The sequence below is a fragment of the Malus domestica genome, chromosome 11, assembly GCF_042453785.1.
Source record: "Malus domestica chromosome 11, GDT2T_hap1".
Taxonomy (NCBI): domain Eukaryota; kingdom Viridiplantae; phylum Streptophyta; class Magnoliopsida; order Rosales; family Rosaceae; genus Malus; species Malus domestica.
In genome coordinates, this window is record NC_091671.1 from 29,202,362 (window position 1) to 29,228,788 (window position 26,427).

A 26,427-nucleotide genomic window follows, 5' to 3' on the forward strand; every position below is an offset into this window, starting at 1 on the left:
TAGTTGTGTGTAGGCCTGGCATTTTGGACCCAACCCGTTAACCCGACCCGACCCGATCCAACCCGTTAATATTTGTATTTGGGTGGATGCTTAACGGGTCGGGTCGCTAACGGGTGAACCCGTTAACAACCCGTTAAATAACGGGTCACTTTGGGTCAACCCGTTAGACCCGTTAACACCTGTTAGCACCTGTTAGTTGAGGATATTTTAGTAATTTTAGTAAAGTCTTGATAACAAAAAATAAACTTTATGCAAAAAAAAATAATAATAATTGTTAATGGGTGATAATGGGTGAAACGGGTGACCCGTTAGCTTAACGGGTCGGGTTCGGGTGACCTGTTAGCTTAACGGGTTGGGTTCGGATGACCCGTTAACTTAACGGGTCGGGTTGAACCCGATCCAAACCCAATAAACCCGACCTATTTACAGCTCTAATTGTGTGCATCACAAGTGGCACGCGAAATAATTGGCAAGTTGTCACTTCTTCTTGTCGTTGTGACTAAATTGCGAATGTAATGGAAATGGTGACTCCTTGTTGTCAATGTGTAACATCCAAATCTTACAACAGCGAAATTCTGCTACTAAATGTCTTTTTCTATTATTCGTATTGGTGGAAGCCGGCCCGAAAGCACAATGGAAACAGACTAATTACAAGACTCTCACGATGGAGATCTAGGAAAGAAAATGACAGATCTATACGACCATTTCGCAGATGGACACATGACTTTATACAGTTTGCGGCTGGAAAGAAAAATTCATGTGGTAAAAATAAGTTGGCAAACATTTATGACTGTAATCTTCAAGATACTGTTGATAACAAGCATTTTTATTGGTAAAAAATAATTAATTTCATTACAGTCCTATATAAACAAAACAGACATGAAAGAGTCAAAGGAGAGTGACAATCCAAAACAAAGAGGGAGACCCTCACAAAATTTAATCCTAGAAAAATTAGACAACAAACCATAACAAAAAAGAAACCCTAATTTCCAAAGAAAGATGCAAAAAGTAAATCTGATAGCCAAATAAAGTCATCAAGAGCTGCACCATCCACAGCCACATTTCCAAGGGAGATCAGATGAAGTAAAACACCCTTGTTATGACGTGAGTTGGGTACCACACTTGGCCTAATTTTGTTGACATGCCAATTCGGCAGTGAGTAGGGAGAGATGGATCTTGTTAGAGGGGTTACGTTGGGGATGGGGAATGGGGTTGGTGGGTAGGCATTTGGAAATTGAAATTAGGGCTTCGAGAGAGGGTGGAGTAGATGAGGAGATGGGGAGAAAAAGCAAAATAGTGGAAAGGGAGCGATGATGAACGTCGGAATATCATGTCATCGACTCTCAAACTGGCAACGGAGTCGGTGGTGGTGAGTGAGGCAAGGGAAAGTGAGTTTCTAGAGAAAAGGAGATGCTTTCTCTCTCGAAGCATCATCTCAGAAATAATACTTTTGTCAATACCAAGCTTGAAAAGTTCTTACATGATAAGCTTGTAACTATATGAATCCACGATGCACAGCTCGCTCAATGTGAAATAGTTCGTGAAAGTTTCTATTTCATAAGCGTGTAACAAGGGATTTAACACATTTACATTGCTATTTTTCCAATTTTCTCAACTAAGGATAAAATATTGTTTCTTACTTTTACAAGGATATGAACGACTGAAAAAGAGTTATGTTTCTCTTTACGTAGTGTTGTTGGTTTTCCACAGTGAGGTAAGTGTTGGCCTCAAATTTTTGAGTCGAATTCGACATAATTTCTCTTGATGGAGGCTCTCAATTCCCTGTTGACTTCTCTTCTAATCTACTTCCTCCTAGCTAATCATTCATTTATTCCACCCTGACTTCTTTTCCTCACTATTACAATACAATTATAATTACAACTTACAAATTAAAGAAAGTAAGAGAACAACTATAAGGGGAGAATTACATACAGTGGTGAAAACTAATGGAAATATTATATTAGACCAAATATATACGTCTCCTAAATGCACCCTTCAAATTCCAAAACCCTATATTTTCCAAAACTCCATTGGGTTGCAATAATACACATTCCTACACAGTTGCTGTTGGACTATTGTCTCAAGAAATTCCAACTGTTTTACCCAACAACCAAAGAATCAATGATAGCTCAAGCATAAATATGGTGTGGAGTGTAGTCCTGTCCAATGTAAATCCATATATAGTAATACCAGCTCTATTATTTTCCAAATATGTCACTGCAACAACAACAAATATTCTATATCAACAAATTAAGCGATACAAAAGACTAATGTGTGTATAACATGGGAGGAATTGCACATGACCACTTGCAAGGGAATAAAAAATGTGTCGATAACATGTTGTCGCATTTTGTTAACTACAATGTCATCAACACATTATCTACGACTTATCGACAGCTTGCTCTTTATTCAAGAACGACGCCCCTTCCATATATGGTCAAAATCTCTATGTAAACTATCCTAAAACATTATTTTCTCCATCCCATCATCTAGGGGATTATTGTGATTCCATTCTTGACTATAATTTATGATCAGTGCAAACTAATCAATGAATAAGAGTTGTTAATGACATGCATATGTGCTATTTAATTAGGCTGGCTTACCTAGAGCTTGTCTCTTTTGATAAGAGATTGTACTATATGCATATGATGGAACAAACTTGGCGTTTTCCAGTTCATCTTGATCATCACTTGCCAAATCACTGTCTGATTCTCTGTCACTACTGGCACCAGAAACCACTCGGCCATTCCCCGTCTCATCAGGCGGCGGAGAATCTCCTTCGTTCGCATCAAAGGATTCCAATGTGGCGCAAACGTGCCACTTTGTAGCAAGGCATGTGACTGCTTGGGCCTTGTGTGTGATTTTGGTTGCACTGCGCAGTAAGATGAGGACTCCAGTGACTAAAGTTATGGAGCATAACTGCACCAAAAAAATAAAACATCATCACTGAGATTAGTTTTTGTTCATAAAATGATTCTCTGAGGCTGGAAAGTAACCCAGTTGATTATCATCTCTCTCACTCATAACCAAAATAGTCCTTTTTCTTCTTGAAAAGGAACAGAAAAAACATTAAAACGGATCCTCTGCGGATTCTGAGCTATACAAATCAACACGTGAAAACTGGAAATGAAGGCATACCGCAAGTTCACCGGATCTATAAACATCAAGATTGGCAGTGGCACTAGACCTGGTTGTGATGAGCAACAAGGAAAATTGGCTGCCCGTGACCAAGATCAATGACCATAGGATGAAACCTCGGTATCTATGACTTATGATTGTTAAGTGCCTTCGGATCCTAAGGTGCTCGGACAACACTGACCCGACATCAGATTGCTCTTGGAACACAGTGGCAAAGTCTTGGAGCCGTAGGATTTGGAGGTAGCATATTAGACGGAACAGAACGCACACGAGAAAAAACACAGTTGTACGATACAACCACGAGCACAACTCTAGCGTGCATGCTACCACGTCACTCACGTAAACATTGCCCAGAAAAGGCATTTGCGAGGCTCTAGATGCGTACCACCAAATCTTATATGCACTCTCCGCGGCAAAGCATGGCATTACAAAGATGCAGAGAATCTTCAATGATCTCTACAAGGAACAACATATGTGTGAGTTCGAGAAACAGAGAAAGAAGATACAAGACGTACCTACCTTGTTGTCTACTTTTTGCATAGTGGAGTAAAATGTCAAAAGCATTATTCACATTTTACTCCACTATGCGAATAAAAACCCAACAACATGTATGTTCTACGTTCAACCGAGCTCATCGAGTCTGCCCAGCCCACATCTATGCAAAATCCTGGTTTCGCCCTAACCACGCTTATTAATTTGATTTCTACTCATTGTTTTACATTGAATCAAATTCTGTAGTTTCATAATGTTAAGTTTTGGTGTCATTCGATTCAGTGGTTAGTTTTGTTAGGGTTCCTTAATTATTATAGTGATGAATTTCTACATGGTTTCTATTAATATACTGCTTTTCAGATGAGGTGGTTTTGTATCAAATCGTTTTCTTCTAAAAAACTAAACCTAATTTAATTTCCATTCTAAGCACAATTCAAATTAGTAAAACAACTTGTGAAAAAAAATACCCATTAGAAAACAAAAATCAATGGAGAATTTGAATTAAATAACTCACATTGAGCTGTTGTGTGTATTCCCTCCTGACCGTCTCGCTCTCATTATAAAGCTTATCGAAAAACAAGAACCTCCGGAGCCCAAACTTCCTCACAAACCATGACAGGCACAAAAACGACACCGTCGCAACGCTGCTCAAAGACAATTGCACTACACTATCATAAGGCCTCTTGTGCTTGCCATCGCATGATGCACATGTGAACACAAAATGGGAAATGGCAGGAACAACGATTGCAAACAAGATGAATATGGACCAAGAAATGCATGCCCTCCATGCATTAGATTGGTCCACACACATCCATCGTACATACGATCTAAAACTCTTTAATTCATCTTGTATGTGTGAAACGCAGCGTCCTAACCCTGTGTTTGTCTTGTTGTTCTGGTTTAACAAGCCCTCCATGACATCGTTTCTCATATTGGGGGTTGATGAATTTGGTTTTTAGGTTTGAATTTGTTTTCCAGCTTGAGAAGAACATGATTGGTTTGAGCTATATTTAGAAAGTGTTTGTAGAGAAATGTGGAAACAATAGGTTTGTGTTTTGTGAGTGACATGATGTGGAACGATCCATTGTGGATTATATATTGCACGAGGTCAGTTGATTGTGCGATTTTTCTTTAGAATGTCTTAATTTGTTGGAAGTTTGAATGAAAATAAACTATAAGTTCTTTTGTCCCGCATTGACGAAACAAGGTTTTTCCAACACCAATTTATAAGGTTATGTAAATAAGATTTAGTAAATTGGATTACACAGAGAAGGTCGGGACTTGGGCTTAGCTATATATTAAACGTCAAAAGAGGGGCCTTGGGCTTAGGCGAGTTCAAATAAAACATGTTTGGTTTTTATCCTTTAACAGAAACAACATAAAACATAACAACGAAATACCTCATATTTTCTATATCCAGTGTTCTAAAAATCGGTTTAGGCGGCGCCTAGGCGCTAGACTGTGGTTTGTGATAGTGATTTTACCAGTTGTAAAACAAGGGTTAAACCATAGAAAATTCTTGTAAGAGAACAAGTGTTTGTAGTATAGAATGGCTCAAGTAAGATCAATCTCCTCAGGGACTGATATAAACAATTTACTAGTTTTTGTGTATTTAACTTAGTTAACTCTAAGAACTACACTAATTCGACAAAATTAAATACTAATGTACATGACTTAAACAAAAATTTAAAATGGGAATTGGCTTATAGGAATAGTGATCCAGCTAAACAACATAAGTAAATATAGAAACTCAAGATAATACAAATAATTGAAGAAAATTAGATTGACAAGGCGCTAGAGTTCAACCTTTACCAACAACACTCCTATGTAGCTTTTCCAATTGCTTAAGTAATCGAAAACACACATGCTTTGAAGGTTGGGTTTTCCTTGTGTATGTTTTACTTGTGACATTCAAGATAAAACGCATACCACTACATGCAATTTATCCATGACATTATATAAACATGAGTGATTCATTAATCTTGGTGAAAATCCTTATGTTAAACCATGTAATCCCTAAAAGTATGATATTTACCTTAGGAGAAATTACAATCCTCAATCACAAGAAGCATAACCAATTTTAACGTGACATTCATTCAAAATTGTATCCGATGACTTTTCTAAGTATCCTAATGGTGATTAAGCATCAAGGCACATAGATAATTTAATTCAGTGATTGAAAATATCAAAGCAAACATGTAACAACACTTAAGCAATTGAAAGAGAAATCTACGTAATCATGTTGAGGCTCATGGCCTCACTCTAGCAAAAGGAAATTAGTTACACATACTTGTTTTAATACATAACGATTATCCATTAAAAATCAAGGAAAGAAAGCAACCATTTTTTACAAGATGAGCTCTATGATCATCTTCTCCTCAAAGATAGGAGCATGCTTCTTCTTCTCTTCAAATTTGGAGTTGCGGCACCCCTTCTGTTTCCTGCTATGTGCTCTCCCTCTGTTTTCTCCCTCTGTTTTCTCCCCATTTTTCTTTTCTTTGCTCTCCCCTCTGCCGTGTTCTTCACTCTCTGCAAAAAACTCCAATCAGTTTATTCCTCTTCTACCCACCTCTCTATTGCCTTATATTATTAGTCAATGGAATGGGCAGTTGTGCTCTTCACTTTCTCCTCTCTGCTTTTCTTCTGCTCCAAAGTCCAATGAGTGGAATTAAAAACCCAATTTTCTGCCAATTGTTGATGACAAAGCATTTACTTTCTTATTTTATTAGCTAGAGTGGGCATAATTGGCCATAACGTTTGGTTGACCAAAAGTCCTTAGATTTATGAATGAGATGTCCTTAGAAAGCTTGAAACGTCTACTTTCTTCATTCTTAAACTGGGAACAATTGGCTGGGAATTCTTGAGCTAAAAACTTGATATGATCATCTTCAGTCTCTTGTGAATCAGCTCCAATTGGAATTACTTAAAACTTTCACTGTTTGCATACTTTTCCACCAAACTCGATCCTGCTGCTCCTAGAAACACAAAATGGTAAAACCATCACACAAACTTAAAACTTCCAACTAAACTAGACAAGAAAAGAAATATAAAAGTGAGGAAATATATAGTATAAATATTGGTTCATCAGTTTGCCACCGCAATTAAACCAAAATCGTTGAAGAAATCGGCAAGGGTATTAAGCGGCGCCTAGACGGGTGCTGGGCAGGCTAGGCGGTCACGCTTTGATAAGAAGTCGATTGCAATGTCTTTCTTCCATTGCGGTTTGGACGGCTCAACGACGGTCTCAACAATTTCGATCTATAACTGCAGGGTAAAAAAAAAGGCGATTTGCTGGGATGAGAGAGATAACCTCGATCTACAATTGCAGAGTTGAAGAAGAGGGACGGCTTGGTTGTGGGGAGAGAGAGAGAGAGGGGGTAACTACAATTGCAGAGAACAAATGGATCGACGGTAGGGTAACTAATTAGTTAGGGTTTTTTTTAGTTAGGAACTTAGGTGGCAGTTATTTAAAATTTAGGGACTATTTTTTCTTTAATAAGAAAACAAGCCCAATTCTTCTTTTAGTGAAAAACAAGGCCCAATAATGATTAAAACAAATGGGCTGACTAAATGTTACAAAATTAACATTAAACGTCCTAAAATTTTACACATATACTTAAATCCGCCTAGGCCGCCTAGGCACTAGGCCCCAGCCGACCGCCTAACTAGCGCCTAGCGTCTTTTAGAACCTTATAGACTATATCACTCTAATTTTTTATTTATTTATAAAGGATTGTTAACGCGAATTTCCTGCGACAAATGAGACAAGAACATGTATACAAAATAATTGTTTGTATTAATGTAAATTTAGGGTTATAATCTCTTTACAACTTAATCCTCTTATTCAATCTCCGAAATGTAAGGTGTGTAGTGTTGTTGATCCAAATGACTTGATCTTGGATGAATGGATATTGTAAGGTTTTGGCTCTTGGCAATGGAGGAACCGGCACGTGTAGGGGTGCTTAGTGGTTCTTCACGGGTTTTACGAAGAATGTGGAGAGCTATCCAAGTATTCTTGTGTGTTTGGGGAGTTTGAGTGCTTGAGAGCTTCAGAGTTTCAAAGCTTTAGCGTCTGGGCGTGAATGATTTTCCAGACCCTTTTCTTTATCTTGGAGCCTCCTATTTATAGACTTTCCAAGCCTTGACTACGGATGGATTTAGCCTTGATTGTGGGCTCGATTAATTGACGAAAGAACCAGTACTCGATTTATGGGCCGGTTCATGATTTGTCTCCATCAATTAATATTTGATTTAATTAAATTAAAATCAAATAATTTATTTCCGCCAAATGTTGACATGTGTCCTTCTTGATGACTTGTCCAATTTTGATGAGTCACATCCATGTGTACGATTTTGTGGGACACATGGCGCATGTCACATATGCCCTGGCCTATTAAAACTTTAATACGTTGGAGAGCATTTATTTCACCGAAATTTCGATGTCTACAAATGCCCCCATTTCAAGGCACGTCGTATGCATGTGTTTGTCAGGTGTAGAATATGTGTTTTGAAGTCTCTTTGCATAGTGAATGTACTTTGACCACTGTGATTTGAAGTCCTTCAATGTAGATGTCAATTCAAAAGCCGTTGAGGCTTGATCTTGAATTGGGCTAGAAATTTCTTCAAGGCCTGTAGAGGGTTGGTCTTAAATTAGGCTGAAAGTTTCTTCAAGAGCCATTGAGGCTTGATCTTGAATGAAATTGGACCACGAATAGCTTCACGTGGTGAGTGCTCTTCGGCTTTGTTGGAGTTGAATCGGCACATGTAGTTGTGCTTGTTGATTCTCCGCGAGCTTGGTGAAGAACATGAGTGTTTCTTCTTTGGCCAGAGAGCTTTCTGGTTTCCTCCAAAGGTTTAGCTTTGCTTCATTTCTTTGGAGTTGAATTTGATCCAAGGATGGTTGGCACTTGATCTTGAATCAGACTTGTCATTTCTTCAAGGGCCGTTGAAACTTAATCTTGAATGAAATGGGACCACGAGGAGTTTCACGCAGTGTGTGGTCTTCAGCTTTGTTGGGGATGAATCGGCACGTGTATTTGTTGTGCTTGTTGATTATCCACGAGCTTGATGAAGAGCACGATTATTTGAATTTGAATTTGGGTTTGGTTGTTGTTGTGTCTAGAATTTAGTACTAGACTACCTTCATACCTTTTGTGGGATCAAACCAACGTCCATTGGAGAATTTGAATTAAATAACTCACACTGAGCTGTTGTGTGTATTCCCTCCTGACCGTCTCGCTCTCATTATAAAGCTTATCGAAAAACAAGAACCTCCGGAGCCCAAACTTCCTCACAAACCATGACAGGCACAGGAACGATACCGTCGCGACGCTACTCAAAGATAATTGCACTACACTAGCATAAGGTCTCTTGTGCTTGCCATCGCATGATGCACATGTGAACACAAAGTGGAAATGGCAGGAACAACGATTGCAAACAAGATGAATATGGACCAAGAAATGCATGCCCTCCATGCATTAGATTGGTCCACACATATCCATAGTACGTAAGATCTAAAGCTCTTGTTGTTCGGGTTTAACAAGCCCTCCTTGACATTGTTTCTCATATCGGGGTTTGATGAATTTTGTTTTTAGGGTTGAATTTGGTTTCCAGTTTAAGAAGAACATGATTGGCTTGGGAGTTTTGAGTTATATTTAGAAAGTGTTTGCAGAGAAATGTGGAAACAATAGGTTTGTGTTTTGTGAGTGATATGATGTTGTGGAACGACCCATTGTGGATTATATATTGCACAAGGTCAGGTGATTGTGCGATTTTTCTTTAGAATGTCTTTGTTGTAAGTTTGAATGAAATTAAACCTAGTTCTTTTGTCCCCCATTGATTAAGGAAGGTTTGCCAACACTAATTTATAAGATTATGTGAATAAGATTTAGTAAATTGGATTGCACGTAGAGAAGTTCGGGACTTGGGCCTAGCTATATATTAAACGTCAAAAATGGCCTTCGGCTCAGGCGAGTTCAAATAAAACATGTTTGGTTTTCATCCTTTAACAAAAACGACACAAAACATAACAACGAAAAACCTCATCTTTTCTCTATCACTCTAATATATTTTTCTTGAGAGAAATACTTGTACATTCGCCAAATTCAAGTTCCTGGTGCTAAGAATTTGGATTGATAGAGTAGTTTTGGTGGACAGAGCCTAAAGGACTTCAAGAACCCGAATAGAGGTGAAATTCTATCTATAAGGTAGCGTTTGGTATGCAGATAGGACGAGACGGGACGGAACAGAGAGGGAGTAAAGATGCCCTCGGATGGAAACAAGGAGGAAGAAGAAGGAGACGGAGATGTTATAATTTTGTGTTCCACGGATGTAGAACAAGTCGTTCCAGGGGGTGAGGCGGAACAAAAATTCACCCAAAATTCGTCCCGTGGAACAGCACATTCCACCCGTTTTAGGCGCACCAAACGTGGGACGGAACGCCTCGTCCCACTCCGTTCCGTCCTATCCCACGTACCAAACGGCACCTAAAGGACATTGCAAAATTTGCAAGCCTCTATCACTTCATATTGTCAGTTCCCAAAATTTTTTTCTTTTTTATATTGTTGGTTTCATTTTTACTGTTATATACTGGTATACGATTTGTATATCTGAATATTTATGTTCGTAGAAGTTGTTTGAATTAGTTGTAAGTATTTGAAATTATATACTAAACCATATCAATTAGTTATTGTTGTACCAAACTTATTTTGTTATATCATTAATAAAGTTGTTATAATGTTTGTTTCGATTGTTATATTGAGTTACGATTAAATTCTGGTTCTTTTAACATACACATGGTAAGGAATCATGGGGGGTGGTTCCAGATCGGAGGAGGACACGGTGGATTGTTGGCGGCTTTTAGGGCTGGTTTGGTATTGCTATGCTTTGAAAAAAAAACTGCTGTGAGAATAAGCGGTTGTGTTGTGAAAATAAGTTGCTGTGAAATAAAGCAGCATAGTGTTTGGTAAACTTTTTTGTAAAAGTGCTTTTGGAAAAAAAAAAGCAGTATGATAGTGTTTGGTAAACTTTTATGTAAAACAGCTGTGACTATGTGAAATGACCAAAAATGGTATAATACTAGATGTGCTATTAATTTAATTTTCTTAACAAATAAAAGTAAATTACTAAATATATTTTATTTTTAGAAGAAAAATATTTATCAACTTTATCTTAAATATTAATTAGTATGACAAACTACTTCAATTGAAATATTTTAGACTGAATAACTAGGATTCATTAGTACAATATTGTTAATGTACTTGAAAGTAGTCTAATTAGATGCATTCATCAAACTTGTTGCTATTCTATTTCTTAATGCCTCTATCTCATGTGATCCTTCAACTTGATAATTTTGATATTCATCATTATCATCATCACTACTATCGCTCTCTTCACAAACGTCCCTGGGGTCATCAAAATGACGATCACGTTTAGAATATCTCCGTATGTAGTTATGAAGAGCCATTGTAGCAATGACAATCTTCACTTGCTTATTGAACAGGTAATTAGGCATATCCCTTAAAATTGCCCATCTTTTCTTCCATACCCGAAAAGTTTGTTCAATGATGCTCCTAAGAGAAGAATGTCTGTGGTTGAATACCTCTTTATGACCCGTTGGTTCGGTACCCCTACAAAAGTCCGGGAGATGATATCTTTCACCTTTATATGGTCCCAAATAACCTCTCATTTGTGGGTACCCCACATCTGACAATTGAAAATTTTGTTTTGTATTGTAATAATTATACAAAGCAAGTATGTAAAATGTTATAATAAAAGTATGAAGATTACCATTTGGAGGCTTAAAAAAGTTTAAATTTGGATTCCGTAGCACGGATAGAAAAACCCTTGTATCAAGTGCAGTGCCTTCCCATCTGGCACAAGCAAATGTGAATTGCATGTCAAAATTACATGCAGCCATAACATTTTGAGTTGGTATTCCTTTCCTACCAATGTATGGAACTTGATCCGGAGGTGGTATTGAAGCCTCAACATGCACTCCATCTATGGCACCAATACAATCCTAAAAATAATAACATAGAAGAAAACCGTCAACCTACACTTATAGTTTGCAAATAAGTTAGAAGATGAGTCAAACTTTACCTTAAAATAAGGCATGTATCTTGTATCTCTCCTTATTTATTGGGGAATGCCACGAAACTCTGAATCCATCGGTTTGATAATATCTATTGCCATCTTACATACGATATCCAACATAGCACCAAAATATCTACTAACAGTCTCACCATAATGTTGAAATCTCTCTTGAGCTAATATATTTTTCACACCATGTCCCAACATATGCAAGAACATTCCTAATATTTTAGTTGCATTCATTTTCCTTGAACCTTTCAATCCATAATTAGTTTGCAAGTTATTGGATAATCTACAAAAGATATCTTTGTTCATCTTAAACATTTTATATCATCGCACATCATTTCCTTGTAGTACTTCCATCAACCAAATATACATGGAGTTTTGTGAACATATTTTAAATAATATGTTTCAACAGCTCTCGCTACAGCGCATATAATTAGACCATCCTCCAACTCCTCAACATCATCATCAGAGGTGTTCATATTGAATATACATGTAACCTAACACATAATTCAACATTCCACAAGTCATAATCCAACAATCACTAAGAAGTCATAATCCGACATTCAAGAACAAGTCAATCCAACGTTGAACAAGAAATCATAATCCAACATTCAATAAACACAAAATACAAGCAGCATTCAACACATAGTCTTAATGCAAAGTACAAACCACACAAAGTCATAATTCATAGTTATAACTTCTTATTGTTCTTTGTTGAACATATATTTCAACCAAGTCAGTTGGACTTTAGAATCTTGCATCGTGGTAAACATCTCTCGCTTCTCTGCAGAACAAAATAAATATGTAGCAAACAACCATAACTCGCTAGGTGGCTCACAACCAGGCAATTGTGCAACAACCACTAACACTTCCAGAATACTACTACCTATATGTAGTGACCTCATCAATGAGTTTGCAGAACTCCTGGTTTCATAAGCTTCAACAAGACGGTTAATTTGACCACAAAGTTTTGCAGCACCTCCAATTTTTTTCCTTTTCTTATCAACTTTCTTCTTTAGCAATTCTCTTTGGTTAGCCGCTCTTTTTTTTCCCTTCCTACTTGCTTGCCTTAGATCCTGCATAGTCTCAGTTTCTTCCTCATCATATGAATCAATTTGTCCTACAGATTTCTCTCTTGACTCTAGTGGTAATACTCTAGATGAAGGTGCCTATGCATGTTTACCGGTAGCAACTATACTCGAGAACATCCTATCTAACTTGTCCTCCATCTCAGGACTAATGCCTTTTTTTTTTGCAATTTTCCATATTCTTTGTTTATCTACAAGTAAGAAAGAATATGGTTAATACATATTGCATGATATCAGAATACATATTAAAAGATAAATACACAAACCTGAATTTTATTATTCCACCACTCATCAGAGGCATCAACAGTACCCTTGCTCGAATTCCACCCTAGTAGTTTCTTTACCAACTAGCTCTTTCCACAACTTCCACTCATTTTTAAGTGAATCCCACTTATTTTTCAGTTGCTTTCTTTCATAATCATGCCCTGTCTCTACCTTGAAGTTAGCTCTAATATTTGCATATCCATCTTTGTCAAAGTGATTGCCCGGACGATGTCCGGCCTCAACCTCCTTGATCACAAAATATAGATATATTGTGGGCATTCCATGTAGCTACAGGATTTGACGAAGATGCCCCCTTCTTTGCCATCGATACCAACTACTGATTTGTGTATATATATATATATATATATATATATATATATATATATATATATATATATTAAAACAAGAACAAATGCTATTATAATATAACCAAGAAATAACCAATAAACGATCCACATACAACTACAAAAGATTACAGCACAATTTGGGTTCAAAAAGTTTGGCCTAGCCAGTCTCAAGACGGAATTCTACTGTCCACAATAGATCAGTTTCCAACCAAAGGTCATTATTAGTTTAAAACATGTAGACCTATATAGCATAAAGAGCAAGATTTTGCAGCATAATTCGTGAGAAATAACAGGTCTGTGTGAGAATGGGCAAAGACATTTTCTCCCTACTCAAAAGAAACTGGATCAAGCTAAAGGAAAGACAACACACTTTCTCCTACTAAACAAACAAAGAGATACAACAACAACAACAACAAAGCATTTTCCCACTAAGTGGGGTCGGCTAAATGCTATGGTACATGATGAAATCGAAATATACTAGTTAATGCTATTGAGAAATTACTTCATTATAATGATAAGTTACAACTACTATTTATATTTATAATTTAAAGAAGTCAAAATACAACTAAGGAAAGGTTCCATAGTATGAGAACGGTTCCATGTTCGAAAATGCATAGTTATTCTATAATCATAGCAAAACCCTGCAAGCAAATGGTACACCACATATGGTTCTGTTTAGGCATACATTCATTGCATTGCATTGCATTGTTTGAAAAGAAACCGAATGAAAACCACAAACGAAAACACAACCATGACTCAAAGATTTAAATAAAAATTAATCCCTAAATTCTATTTGTATGTGACATGCTAATTTAAGATAAAACCGCTATCTAAGCTTATGTTTACTTCTAAAGTACATATTAGTTTTCCTTGCATCTGCTGCCGAAGACATTTTGATAGCTAAACAGTACACAACTCATTAACATGACTTTACACTGGAAACTACGGTGTGCATCCATTTTCCAGGTACATTTATGTTTGTACCACAACTATATACTTCTACATTGGTGTATCTGTAGTAGCTACAACAGTGACATATACTTACTGGGTGCTAGGGTTGAGGAAAAAGATGCAATCTAAGCTTGGCCATCACCATTAAAGATAGAGCTCGACTGTGGGAGCAATGCTAGTTTTGTTCGCGGTAAACCAACAACACACACAGACCATAATAGACACATTTGGCAAAAGTGTAATCCTCACTATAATGGTGATCTGTTAGACAACTACCAAACCAAGTTTGCAGGAGAATTCAGAAACTCTCCATAACCAAGTTTCATGTAATGGTGGAATGAAGAATTCAGAAGAAAAAAAAAAGAAGACACATAGCATAAATGAAGAATTCAGAAAAAAAAAAAATATATATATATATAACACGATAGCAGAGAGAGAGATAAGATACAAGCACTGACCTGGAGGTTGGAGTTTCAAAAAAGACTGCGAGAGCTTGAAGAAGACGATGAAACTGCGTCGTAGAAGGGTGAGCTGAATCGCAAGAGACGCATGACAAATCAGAAGCACAGTTCACAGATCAGAAGCAGAGCAAAGCTTTATAAGAAATTATCCCTTACCTAAACCCAAATCAGATGCAGACCTTCTAAAAAAATGAATAGAGAAGTAATCAAGCTTCTCTCTTAATTTTTCTTGTTTCCTCCACAAACCCTAATTTTTTTCCCCAATTAATTTTTTCCCCACCCTTCATCCCCAGTTGTTCTTCCCGACACCCATACCCTCATCCCTTTGCTCTTCCCACCCCTTTTTCCCTTCAATCTCCCATCCCCAAATTGAAAAATCCAAACAAATAAATAACAAATTTTTACAAGAGAAGCTTACCAAAGGAACCTGGAGAAACCTGGAGAACGAGAGAACAAGAGAACGAGAGAGATCGCTGGTTTTTGGAATGAGAGAACGAGAGCGCTGAAGGCGAGAGGGAAAGGAGGGCAATTTTAGGTTATTGAAAAATTCATTAAACACACCATTGTTCACCCGTGTTTTCTAAAATAAGCTGTTTTTGGAAGCTGCTATTTGCAACTTCAGGTCAGCTTCAGGTTTTGGGCTTCTTTTCACCCCAAACTTTGAAATAAAGCTGCTTTTGAAAGTTTACCAAACACCAAAAACCCTTCCAGCTTTTTTTCATACCAGTTTTTTTTTAATCACCTCAATCCCAAACTGCACCTTAGTCTGGTTGTTGAAGTAGAGGCGATACGGGATGCTATGGTGGTTTGTGTGGAGGAGGGATATAAGAACGTGATCATTGAGATCAAGCATTCATGTGCTTAGTAAAGAGGTAGTAGCATTTGGGGTGACAATAATGAAATTTTCCGGGTAAGTCGGCACAGCTCTTGCTTACTGTCTATATGTAATAGGGTCTGGTCAACTGCCCGGCCACCTCTTTAGCACATCTCTTGTCAACACTAGCACTTTTTAATAAATAATGTCATTCCCGACTCGCGAAGTGAAGCTCAATTTCTATTCATTAGTTTAGCGCTACAACTATATCTTTTCTTTTTCTTTCTCTCCTCTATAGAAAAAGAGGATGATACGTGGCGTGGTATACTTGATCATTTTGTCAACAAGACGTACACAAGTTGACATAGCTCCATATATATGTTCTTTTGAGCTTGAATTCATAAATAGAATGAAATAATGGTGAGCCTAGTGGAGCGACGAACTCGGCTCAAGGGTTTCTATACAAAGTTGTTCTCTTCTTCACTCAAGGGGGCAATGCACTCTTTGTATGGTACTTTATTCATTAAGAATGAATCTTTTTTTTTTAGAAGTTATACGGACTTTATAAAAGTAAATGCCACGTTCCGTGTGTCAGATATGGGGCGTTCTAATTGAAGGGTCATACTTCTCGTCTTGGTCCTATTAGGGTAAGGCCAATGCACCATCCAGCCGGTGTGGTGGCGAACACGAAGTGCTGTAAGCTAAGCTATTCACCTTATAGACGGAGGAGATATAGAAAGTGTGCCGTGGGTGATTCATAAGATTATATAGTAACACCAGTATATTATTTTATTTCACTTAGCTTGCCTCTCCCATGATTTTGTGGACCAACCAACCTCTCGCGAGTCTCTCTGCATTTTGGGAGCAGAGCATGCAGTATGCAGCGGCGGCCAGCGGGGGAAGGGGGTGAAGAAAGATAACTCTAGCAATATAGACCGAGCCTGCTTCCCATTCATTCTTTTATAAGGATGGTCTTCGGTTGGTCAACAAGGCACATCCCTTTCGTTTGTGTAATAGAGGCATTGTAATGGGCGTACGGAAACAAAATCCAAGATGATGGTAAGGGACGGGGAGGCCCTCGAAACCAAACGAGACCAAAAGGAACATGGGAATTAGCACCATTCCTATGATTTGTCTCAAAAAGTCAATAAGCAGCCCTATCTCTATCTCGGTCTCGATTTAGCATCGTATATTAATCTAGAGAACATTTTTATTGATTTTAGTGCAGATTAAGGAACCCTTCCCCCATGCTTTGATTGCGGACGTAGGGGCTGCCCACTGCCGCCTCCCTTGGTTTTTGGTGGGAAGTACCCCAATTCTTTTTTACGAGCCTGCCGAATCCTGAAAAAGGGTTCTTGGGGAAGCGTGGTAGGGGAAGGTAGGGTATATCGCCGCCTGATAGAGGCAAACTCATCTACCTTGATATGTATGCTTCGTGGAGAGATAGAGAGACGTTGATGTGTCAATTGAATGCAATATTTTGTACATTCTACAATTAGCTACACAAATGGAGTCCGTTGAGTTTTCTTATGTCCTCGTCGATGCAACGAGCGCTGCATTTAATGGCTTCTTTTGTAAGTCAAAATATAAGTAGTCATAGATGAGGTTTGCTTTTCCCTGAATTTTTATTTAATATTATGGTGGATGATGTAAACATTTCATTACAAATTTAATAAAAAGCTCTGTCATTTGACAAAAAAAACCTCAATTATTACTATCTATTAGAAAATTGACCCAGACCTTTTTTTTCTCCTATGGAGCCATGAGAAAGTCACTGGCGTCAGGTTAGTACGGTTCTCATGCTGCTGATTTGGCCCCGCACTGATTTAGGAGCTTCTTCTTTAGTATAGAATTCAAAATAACAACAAAAAATAAAGAAGCGGTTGGGTGAGAACAAGAAGCGGTCGTCGTCCAGCGGCCGAAAACTCCGAATATAGGCCTAGATCGTTTGTACACCGGCCGAGGAATCCCTTGTTCGGCATTTCTCTGAAGTTTTAGTGAATATGTGGACACAATGATAGTAATAAATAGATAAAGGAAATAGAGGCTCACCAAGAAAAAAATATTCCAAACTATGAAACATAAAAATTATAAAAGAGAAAAACGAAAGAAAGAAAATTGAATGAATATACATCCCCAATTGCAGTGCAAAATTCCTCTCCCGGCATGGGCCTAGCAACACAAAGACAGTCTGATGTAGGACCCTTCTGTTAAGAAATTCCGACGGTCTTTCCCAATAACCAGAGAACCAATGATAACTCCAGCATAAATATGGTATGAAGTGTAGTCCGGTCCAGTGTAAACCCAAAAATTGTGATTCCCGCTCTATTATTCTCAAAATATGTAACTGCACAAGAAATATACACGAATACAAATGTCAACACCACGATTGATACATGTTTCAGTAATGTCACACGGATAAACGAGTTGTGTGTTTGTTCTATGTCACACATGTAAAAGTTATGTTGTGTTCTAGTTGAGAGATTCGACGTATGATTGTATCGTGTTTATGTTGATCCTAGTCACGTTTGAGTGTACCATCAATATGACACAATCATGAAGTTTTTAAATGTGTGTAAACCGATTTGATGCATTGAAGTAACTGGCTTACCGAGAGCTTGTCTTTTTTGGAAAGAGATGGTACTATATGCATATGACGGGATCAGCTTGGTGTTGTCCAATTCATCTTCATCGGCATCACCCTCCTCACTGTCTGATTCTCCACGTTCAGTACCAACGGCCTCAGCCAGCACTCGGCCGCTGGTAATCTCAGCTGCCGCTGCATCGAACGAGTCTAGTGTGGCGCAGACGTGCCACTTGGCTGCGAGACATGTGACGGCCTGCGCCTTGTGAGTGATTTTGGTTGCGCTGCGTAGTAGGATCAAGAGGCTGGTAACCAATGTTATGGAGCATAACTGTACCAAAACCAAATCAGAATATAAGCTTGATTTCAGTTTAAGGAAAGTTGTATAACAAATATTCCTGAAGGGAGTGTGAGGACAAGACACTTCAACTATATAACAAATATTTCTCTAGTTTTGGGGTCGATTAAGGGAGTATGAGGATGAGACACATCAACTCTATAACAGACACAAAACTCGCTCATATTCTATAAAAGGTGAACAACACCTATATTAAATAATAAATGAACAAACTTGTACCAACTAGCTATTGGTCTAGCAATACTTTCTTTTTCCAATGTTGGAAGATTTCAAGTTCAAATTTCTCGACTCGTAGATAAAAGACAAAATAGTTATATTAGTAAAACATATATCAATCAGAAAACATTAAAAGCGATATATAACATACCACAAGTTCACCAGCTCTGTAAACATCGAGATTTTCCTTGGCGCTTGACTTGGTAGTGATGAGCAACAAAGCAAACTGGCTCCCTGTGACCAAAATGAGAGACCATAATATGAACGCACGGCACCTGTGGCTTATGATCCTCAGATGCCTTCTGATCCTAAGGTGCTCAGACAACACTGATCCAACATCAGAGTCCACTTCAAACATTGTTGCAAAGTCTTGTAGCCGTAGGATTTGGAGGTAGCAGATCAGACGGAACAGAACGCAGACGAGGAAAATCATGGTGGTCCGGTAGAGCCACGAGCACAACTCCATGACGCAGACTACCGCGGCACTCGCGTATACACTACCCAGAAAAGGAATTTGTGTGGCTTCAGATGCGTACCACCATATCTTGTACACACTTTCAATGGCAAAGATTGGAATGACAAAGAAGCATAAAAGTTGCAATGATCTCTACAAGAAAATTACCACACCCTATATAAGTCCAAGAAATTAAATTGAGCCATTTCGTTTGATAAATTTGTTCATTGTCGAATTATGTTATAAAATGATATATAAAGAGCGTTGATAATTATTTCGTTTTCAATTTCTGTTTTCACTTTTCTTTAAAACTCAAAATTGAAAACCCGTTTGGTAACTATTTCAATTTTCAAAAGATTAAAATTGAATACCAAAAGTTAAAAAAATGAAACTACTTTCTTGAGTTTTCAAAATGGGTAGTGATAATATCTACGCACCAATTTTTACTTTTCACATACCCTTCTCAATTTCCAACCATCGGATTGCATGAATTGTAGAAGATCAGTGGCAAAAAATAGCAAGGGTATGTGGGAGGGAGTGTGTGAGTAGCACTATCCTTCAAATTTAGCTTTCAATTTTTAGTTTTTCATTTTCATTTTCTTTCTTGAAACCTGAAGATGGTTACAAAACGGGCTTTCAATTTAAAAAAAAAAATTAAAAATTAAAAAAAAAAACTAAATAGTTATCAAACATCCTTAAGTATTTCGTTTATTTAAGTGTGCTACAACTCTTAACAGCTCGCATAAGCAAGAAAAACGGCACAGTGGTTAAAAAACACAACATATAATAAAGGGTAATGTAAGGACAACCAATTATTTAAACTAAATTTACTAAATCGTATAACGTGTTTGTTGATGATTAGATTATTACTGAAATGTTTATTTCCTATTAGCGACACATCATGATTTGTAAATTTTGATCTAAAAAGTTGGTTTACCTGACATTAATCAATAATAAATTAAAACAAAAAAATAATTAATAATGTAGAAAATGAAGCTTGTAAAACTTACATTGAGCTGTGCTGTGTACCCCTTCCTTACCGTCTCGCTCTCATCATAAAGCTTATCAAAAAACAAGAACCTTCGCAATCCGAACTTCTTGACAAACCTTGAGAGGCAAACAAAGGACAAGCTCGCAACACTGCTCAATGACAATTGCACCACACTATCGTACGGCCTCTTGTGCTTGCTATCGCAGGCTGCACAACCGAACAGAAAATGGGACATGGCCGGGACAACAATCCCGAACAAGATGAACATGAACCAAGAAAGGCATGCCCTCCAAACACTGGATTGGTCCACGCACATCCATCGTAAGTATGACCTAAAGCTATGCAGTTCATCTCGTGCGTGTGAGACGCAGCGTCGGAACTTGTTCTTCGATCTGTTTAACAAGGCCTCATCGACCACGGTGTCGTCTTCCATGCGATGTCGAGTAAGTTCTTCAACGTGTTTGATTTGGTTTGAATGAATGTGTGTGAGTTTGAGAAAGGAGGGGGGCAGAAAATAACAGGGAGGGTGCGACAGAACATTTGTGTAAATAAATTTGTCATCTTTGGTTTTCAATTTGTTGGTTAATTTGTTAAGTTCGAGTTGTTTCGGGAGTTTTAAGTTATAAATAGAAACTATAAAGTGCTGCAGAGGAATGTAGAATATATATAGTACTAGTCTAGAAGGATTACGGTACAATGTAAACCCTAATAAAACCCTAATGGGGAAAAAGAATAATTGTTCCTTATTCTTTGATTTGTATAAACGAAAGGCAGCTCTGTTGTTCAATGGTCCATTCATCTAAACTACCTATTAACAAAACCGTCCTTGTAAACCAAAAGAGAGTTGAAAAGACAAGTTAGTTTTCGATCACAAAATAATTTCATGGGCAATAATGTAATTTCCTACAAACCAAGTTTTATTTTTTTATTTTAAACATCATCCACATGTAATCCTAACATATCTTGAATATTAAAAAATAAAAATTTCTCTTCCTACTCCCACGTTCTCTCTCTCATTTCCATCTTAAAAACAAAGATAAAAAATGTTCACACACACAGCGTGTTAAAATACGCTAGTATAAATTAAGGTATAATAAACTAAGGGGTTAATCACCAAAAGAACATGGACAATTTTTTGTTGAAAGGGAAACGAACATTTCATTAGGGGGAAAATTAGTGTTCGGTTAAAAAAAGAGGTTTATGATAACACGTGGAGAAATTTTTGAGTCCGGAATCCCGACCAACACAACCAGAGGCATGAAAATACACTTTGGTCCCACCCCCCTCTGTTTTGCACTACCCTATTTGATGAGCCTAGTCCAGAGCGCCGGACATGAGAGAGTCGTGTCTTGGCATCTAATTTTGAACATCTCCCCAACCATGGAGGCTGTAATTTTCCATGCTTGAAAATGACTCCAATTACAATCGGATCCAACCACTATCAAATACACATCGATGCATTCAATCCGACAATCCGTATTATGGTCAACGCATTCAATCCGACAATCCGAACAACGATAGTATGATTAGCAATGGATTTAAATTTGATCGAGGTGAAACCCAATCTGACCCAATCTAGTCCATTTACCATCCTACATCATGCAACATCATCCAAACCATTCATCACAACATAGTTATATCATACAAATACATTAAATACTTTATAAAAACCAAAAAACAAACCCGAAATTTGAACTTCAAAGGTCTCAAGAAGACACGACGACGACGATGCAAAAGAAAGAGAAAAATTCATCAAAAGTAAAGTTACATACTGCGAGGCGACTCAGTTTGTTAATTCCATAATGGCAGAAACAATGTCACCGTTTGCTGCTTTGAGTGCCTTAACTGCCCTTGATCTTGAAACCCCAGCTTGAGTCATCACCAACTCAATGTCCTTGGGTTCCACACCAGTTTCGTCTACATCTTCATCGTCTTGAGCCAAAGTTGATGGCTCAGGGTTTGCTGTCACAGCACTTACATTAGGAGCCTTGAACTGCTCCGCAGCCTGAGTTTGAAGTTGTGAGCTCAAGTCCTCAATCTTTGCTTCCCCAAAAATGACATATGTGTCGGATGCGGGGCTCTTAAAAACATCTGGCTTTGAGATGACGAAGAGAATCTGAAATAACAACCCTTACTAGATGAATTCCATAAATCAATCTCATGGAAGCTGACACAAAATGCGTGATAGCAATAAAATAATAAAAAAGCAACAAATCAACACTTACATTCTTGCTCTTCTTGACAGTCACACGGCTGACACCTGGAATTCCTTTCATTCCAAGTTTCAACATCGCTTTGCGACTCTTCTTTTCACTTCTGCTCTGCTTAGACCTACCAGTTGCATCTCCTTGTCCTGCCACAGTGGCATTTTGACAACAAATTACACCAGTGATGAGCAAAATAGAATGGCTATACAATAACGTACAACTTCCCGATTACTACCCACAATTTATATATAGCAGGAGGGGTAAGCCAAAATTATTTTATCAAGGTGGGCTTAACGGCAAAACAAAAGAATTCAGTTAAAAAGTTCTACTAAAATTGTCTCAGTATCTCATCTCTAACTTTTGACATTTTCAGCCACAAAACCAGACAATATATAGGCATATTGCTTCCCAGAAGGCACCAGAAAGAGAGACAAATGAGCTAAACTAAGAAGACAAAAGCACTGCATAATAAATTGAAGACAGAAACACCACCTTTTTCCTATGCCTTTTACGTCAGTCTAGAGATGGCATTCACTACGATATTCAACCAAACTATATGCTTGAAAGAGCGGGAGCATTTGAGGGGAAAATCATAAAACAGTTTAGCATCACATTTAAGTCTTCACAGTGCAATTTACCTTCAACATCTTCATCTTGGTCATCATCTTCATCATCATCGTCGTCATCGTCATCTTCGTCCTCGACTATTGGCTCATCATCCTACAACCATTTCACTCAAAAATTCATGCCCCATAAAAGAAAAAGGTGAAGCATCTTGAAGAATTTACTCACTATCCTCCACAAGTAAACATCAACTCACATGTAAGGAACAAATCATATTAAGGAAGGGCATAGCCTACGCACTTCCATTATATTGTGCATAAACTTGACAAAGTATGCAAACAAGTTAAAGATAGAACATTATGAACCTCCAAAGACTTGCCACATTCTTTCTCCACTAACCTCTAGTAGATAGGAAAATCAACTTAGATTAGTGAGTTGTTATGATATGTTTTGCAGTTCAGGATTGATTCCATAGTAGCAGGGCCCAAATTAAGTCAACATATTTGGTACTAAGTTACCAACCCAGCCAAAAGGTGACAATGCAAAATAAACACATCTAATTAAATGTAACCAAAAAACATCCTATATGCTTGAGGGCATGAGGCATGAACTAAAGTAAAATACTCCCATTAAGGGAATTAAGGCAAAGACGTAACAATGTCAAATGAGTGATCAAAGTTCAAAAAAGAGTAATGATGAAAGATTGTTTGATATGGTATCTGGTATCAGGATCATCCACACAAATTGATGAGATAGATATAGAAATACCGATTTGCAAGTGATCCAATAGGATAAAAACAGAATGATTACCAGGTTGGTACAAACTTAATGACAGGTGCAGAAATTAAAACAACGAAGAACCTTAAGAAAGAAATTCGGGTCAACTGCACCGATCAAACTGGTTCAATCTATAGCCAAAAACAAGTGTTGCAGTATTCCACCTGGGTATACCGCTCATTTAAGATGATATGAGAATTATCTGAAATACAAATAAATGAATAAAAAAACAAACCGTTGCCATCGCCAGCCAAACCAATATAGAAAGAATGACAAAGTTGATTTCTCCAATATTGTAAAGAAAGGTTTCCATTTAACCTAATAGCTACTAAATAACCAACAGAAGCAAAGTAAACTGGATATGACTCCATTAAAGATAGACACCATACTAAGTTTAAAAGGCTGACAACAAAATAGCCTTCATAAAAGCTAAACCCTTCTTGGGGTTACAGCTGACTTCACTTGGTAGATATCTATTTCACATTTGTTGGTCACTGGATACAAAAAATCAAACAGCATCCCAGCTAAAAAGCAAACACGCAACAAATAAAATCACACTTCAACCGTTAAATCTTTCCAATTTAACCTAATGCATAAGGCAAATAAGAAAAATATCACATAAAACATGCCTCTACTCAATTGAAACAGTTGGTAAACTGCGCACGAACCCCATTAAAAACAACGAGAAATGAATATACATATATATATGTGTGTGTGTGTGTGTGTGTGTGTGCGCGTGCGTGCGTGTGTGTTTGTAGAGAGAGAGAGAGATTACATGAACTTTTTGCTGTTCGAGTTGGGCAGCAAGGAGCTCTTCTTGAGTTTGGGCAGTCATGCTGTCACAATTTGATAATAAAATTTTAAAATGTGTAATTCCAGTAGAGAATTATTCTTATTCAGATCAAACAAAAAAAAGGGATGAATTTATAAGATCAATTAAAAATTTTAAATTGAAAACCATTCAAATTAAGTCCTCAAATTTCAGTGGAGAAACAGAAATTAGAATTCTAATCTACCAAACCTTTTCTATTCTAATCTATACATTAAGATAATCGATTCGGCACTTAACTTCATGTTATATAAATACATGAATACTGGAGTTGCAAAGTTTCGAAATGACAGAAATTCCCAATTTGAATGTAGAAACATAAATTAAATATAAACCCTAATTCGAATTAAAGCCAACATTCTGCAATCAATTAAACAATTCATGTAAAACAATAGATTTAATCAGATTCACTAAACAAATCAAGGAAGATAAGAAATGAATTTGCAAAAAGAAACGATACACTGAGAGAGAGAGAGACAGAGAGCGGTAGAGAGGGAGGGAGGGAGGGAAGGAGAAACAGAGAGCGGGAGATAAAGAGAGAGAGAGAGAGAGAGAGAGAGAGAGAGAGAGAGAGAGAAAGAGAGAGAGAAGAGTTACCTTGGAGTTGGGGCAGATGAAGTAGAAGCGTAAAGGGGAAGAGGAAGGAGGAGCCAAAGCAGCTGCGCAACACGAACGAAGTTTTCAGGGTTGAGCGTGTTTTTTAGGGTTTAGCGATTCAGATCTCACCCTGCACCGTTTAGTCCTGACCGTTCACGCTGATCGTGCGGCCAGGAATCCATTTTATATTTTTCCTTTTCTTTATTATTTTCATGTCAGTCTATTGTAAGTATAGTATAAAATATCGATAATATCAGAAATATTGGTAGTTCAAAAACATGGAAATTTGGATGGAAATATCGGGATATTATCGATATCGATAAAAATTGAATAAAAACCATGGAAATTGTAAAAAAAAAATTGGAAATTTTTATTGAAACTTTGGAGAATGTTTATTTAGTCAATTATCTATTAATTTATCAAAAAAATTAGAAGGAAATGCATTACATGGATTTAACTGATTTAAGTTGATTATACAGCGAGTTGGCAAACACTGTGAGTGTAGAAAATATGTAGTAATTAATGAAAAAAAAGATTAAACACACCATAATCATTTATATATAATGATTTACTACAATATTTTACACTTTATACATTGCATGGTAAGATACATGAGTGATTTAGTACCACATAAAGTTCCTATGAGGTTCAAAATTTTCACTATCTTCATCATCTCTATGTGTAGAGTAAGTTTATTGTGAAGAGTAGTCATAAAATGATAAATCTCCAAAATAGTTTTGCATGTAATTGTTAACATGTCACTCATATAAATATAAATATTTTAGCATATCATATATACTAAAACTCAAACCCCCTGGTCACTGTGGATGACCAGTGTGTCGACCGTTTTACCCCTCCATTTTTTCTCTGTTTTGGTGTTCTCTTCAGTTTTTCGCACAGTAAAAACCCTATTTTGCCCATTCTGGACAGGTGTTGGTCATCGGAGTCAGTTGGTCCACCTACTTTTCTTCTTTTTTTCTCCCTTTTGTTTTCAGAATGGTGGACAGGTGTTGGTCATCGGAGTCAGCTGGTCTACCTACTTTTCTTCTTCTTTTCTCCCTTTCGTCTTCAGATTTTTCATTGTTGTTTTCTCTCCTTCTCCCGCTCTTGCCAATCGCTTTCTTCCGTTTTTGAATCTTTCCCGATTTTCGTTTTAAGCCAGCCACTGCTTCTTCTTTGTGTCTAGTAGCGTGGTGTT

At 37.4% G+C, this 26,427-nt stretch overlaps 3 protein-coding genes and 1 long non-coding RNA gene across 4 annotated transcripts; all 4 read right to left on the reverse strand.

Moving 5' to 3' along the window:
* Window positions 1-810: 810 nt before the first annotated feature.
* LOC114819611 (uncharacterized) lies at window positions 811-4,757 on the reverse strand. Its single transcript, XM_029088885.2, has 4 exons — window positions 4,145-4,757; window positions 3,139-3,594; window positions 2,604-2,919; window positions 811-2,217 (listed from the first exon to the last, which is right to left on the reverse strand). Exons 1-4 carry the CDS (start codon window positions 4,559-4,561, stop codon window positions 2,081-2,083), a joined length of 1,326 nt encoding a protein of 441 aa, XP_028944718.1. The 5' UTR covers window positions 4,562-4,757; the 3' UTR covers window positions 811-2,080.
* A 7,466-nt stretch (window positions 4,758-12,223) lies between these two features.
* Window positions 12,224-15,438, reverse strand: LOC139189642 (uncharacterized). The gene is made up of 4 exons (XR_011573462.1): window positions 15,257-15,438; window positions 14,836-14,908; window positions 13,082-13,416; window positions 12,224-13,006 (listed from the first exon to the last, which is right to left on the reverse strand). It is a non-coding gene; the product is annotated as an uncharacterized lncRNA (long non-coding RNA).
* A 2,216-nt stretch (window positions 15,439-17,654) lies between these two features.
* On the reverse strand, window positions 17,655-20,688 carry LOC103430105 (uncharacterized). The gene is made up of 4 exons (XM_008368236.4): window positions 20,275-20,688; window positions 18,962-19,417; window positions 18,264-18,567; window positions 17,655-17,999 (listed from the first exon to the last, which is right to left on the reverse strand). Exons 1-4 carry the CDS (start codon window positions 20,686-20,688, stop codon window positions 17,863-17,865), a joined length of 1,311 nt encoding a protein of 436 aa, XP_008366458.3. The 3' UTR covers window positions 17,655-17,862.
* Window positions 20,689-21,821: 1,133 nt separating this feature from the next.
* Window positions 21,822-25,432, reverse strand: LOC103430082 (nascent polypeptide-associated complex subunit alpha-like protein). The gene is made up of 5 exons (XM_008368215.4): window positions 25,230-25,432; window positions 24,579-24,639; window positions 23,101-23,182; window positions 22,481-22,608; window positions 21,822-22,371 (listed from the first exon to the last, which is right to left on the reverse strand). The coding sequence occupies exons 2-5, from the start codon at window positions 24,636-24,638 to the stop codon at window positions 22,039-22,041; spliced, it is 603 nt and encodes a 200-aa protein (XP_008366437.2). The 5' UTR covers window position 24,639; window positions 25,230-25,432; the 3' UTR covers window positions 21,822-22,038.
* Window positions 25,433-26,427: the final 995 nt, after the last annotated feature.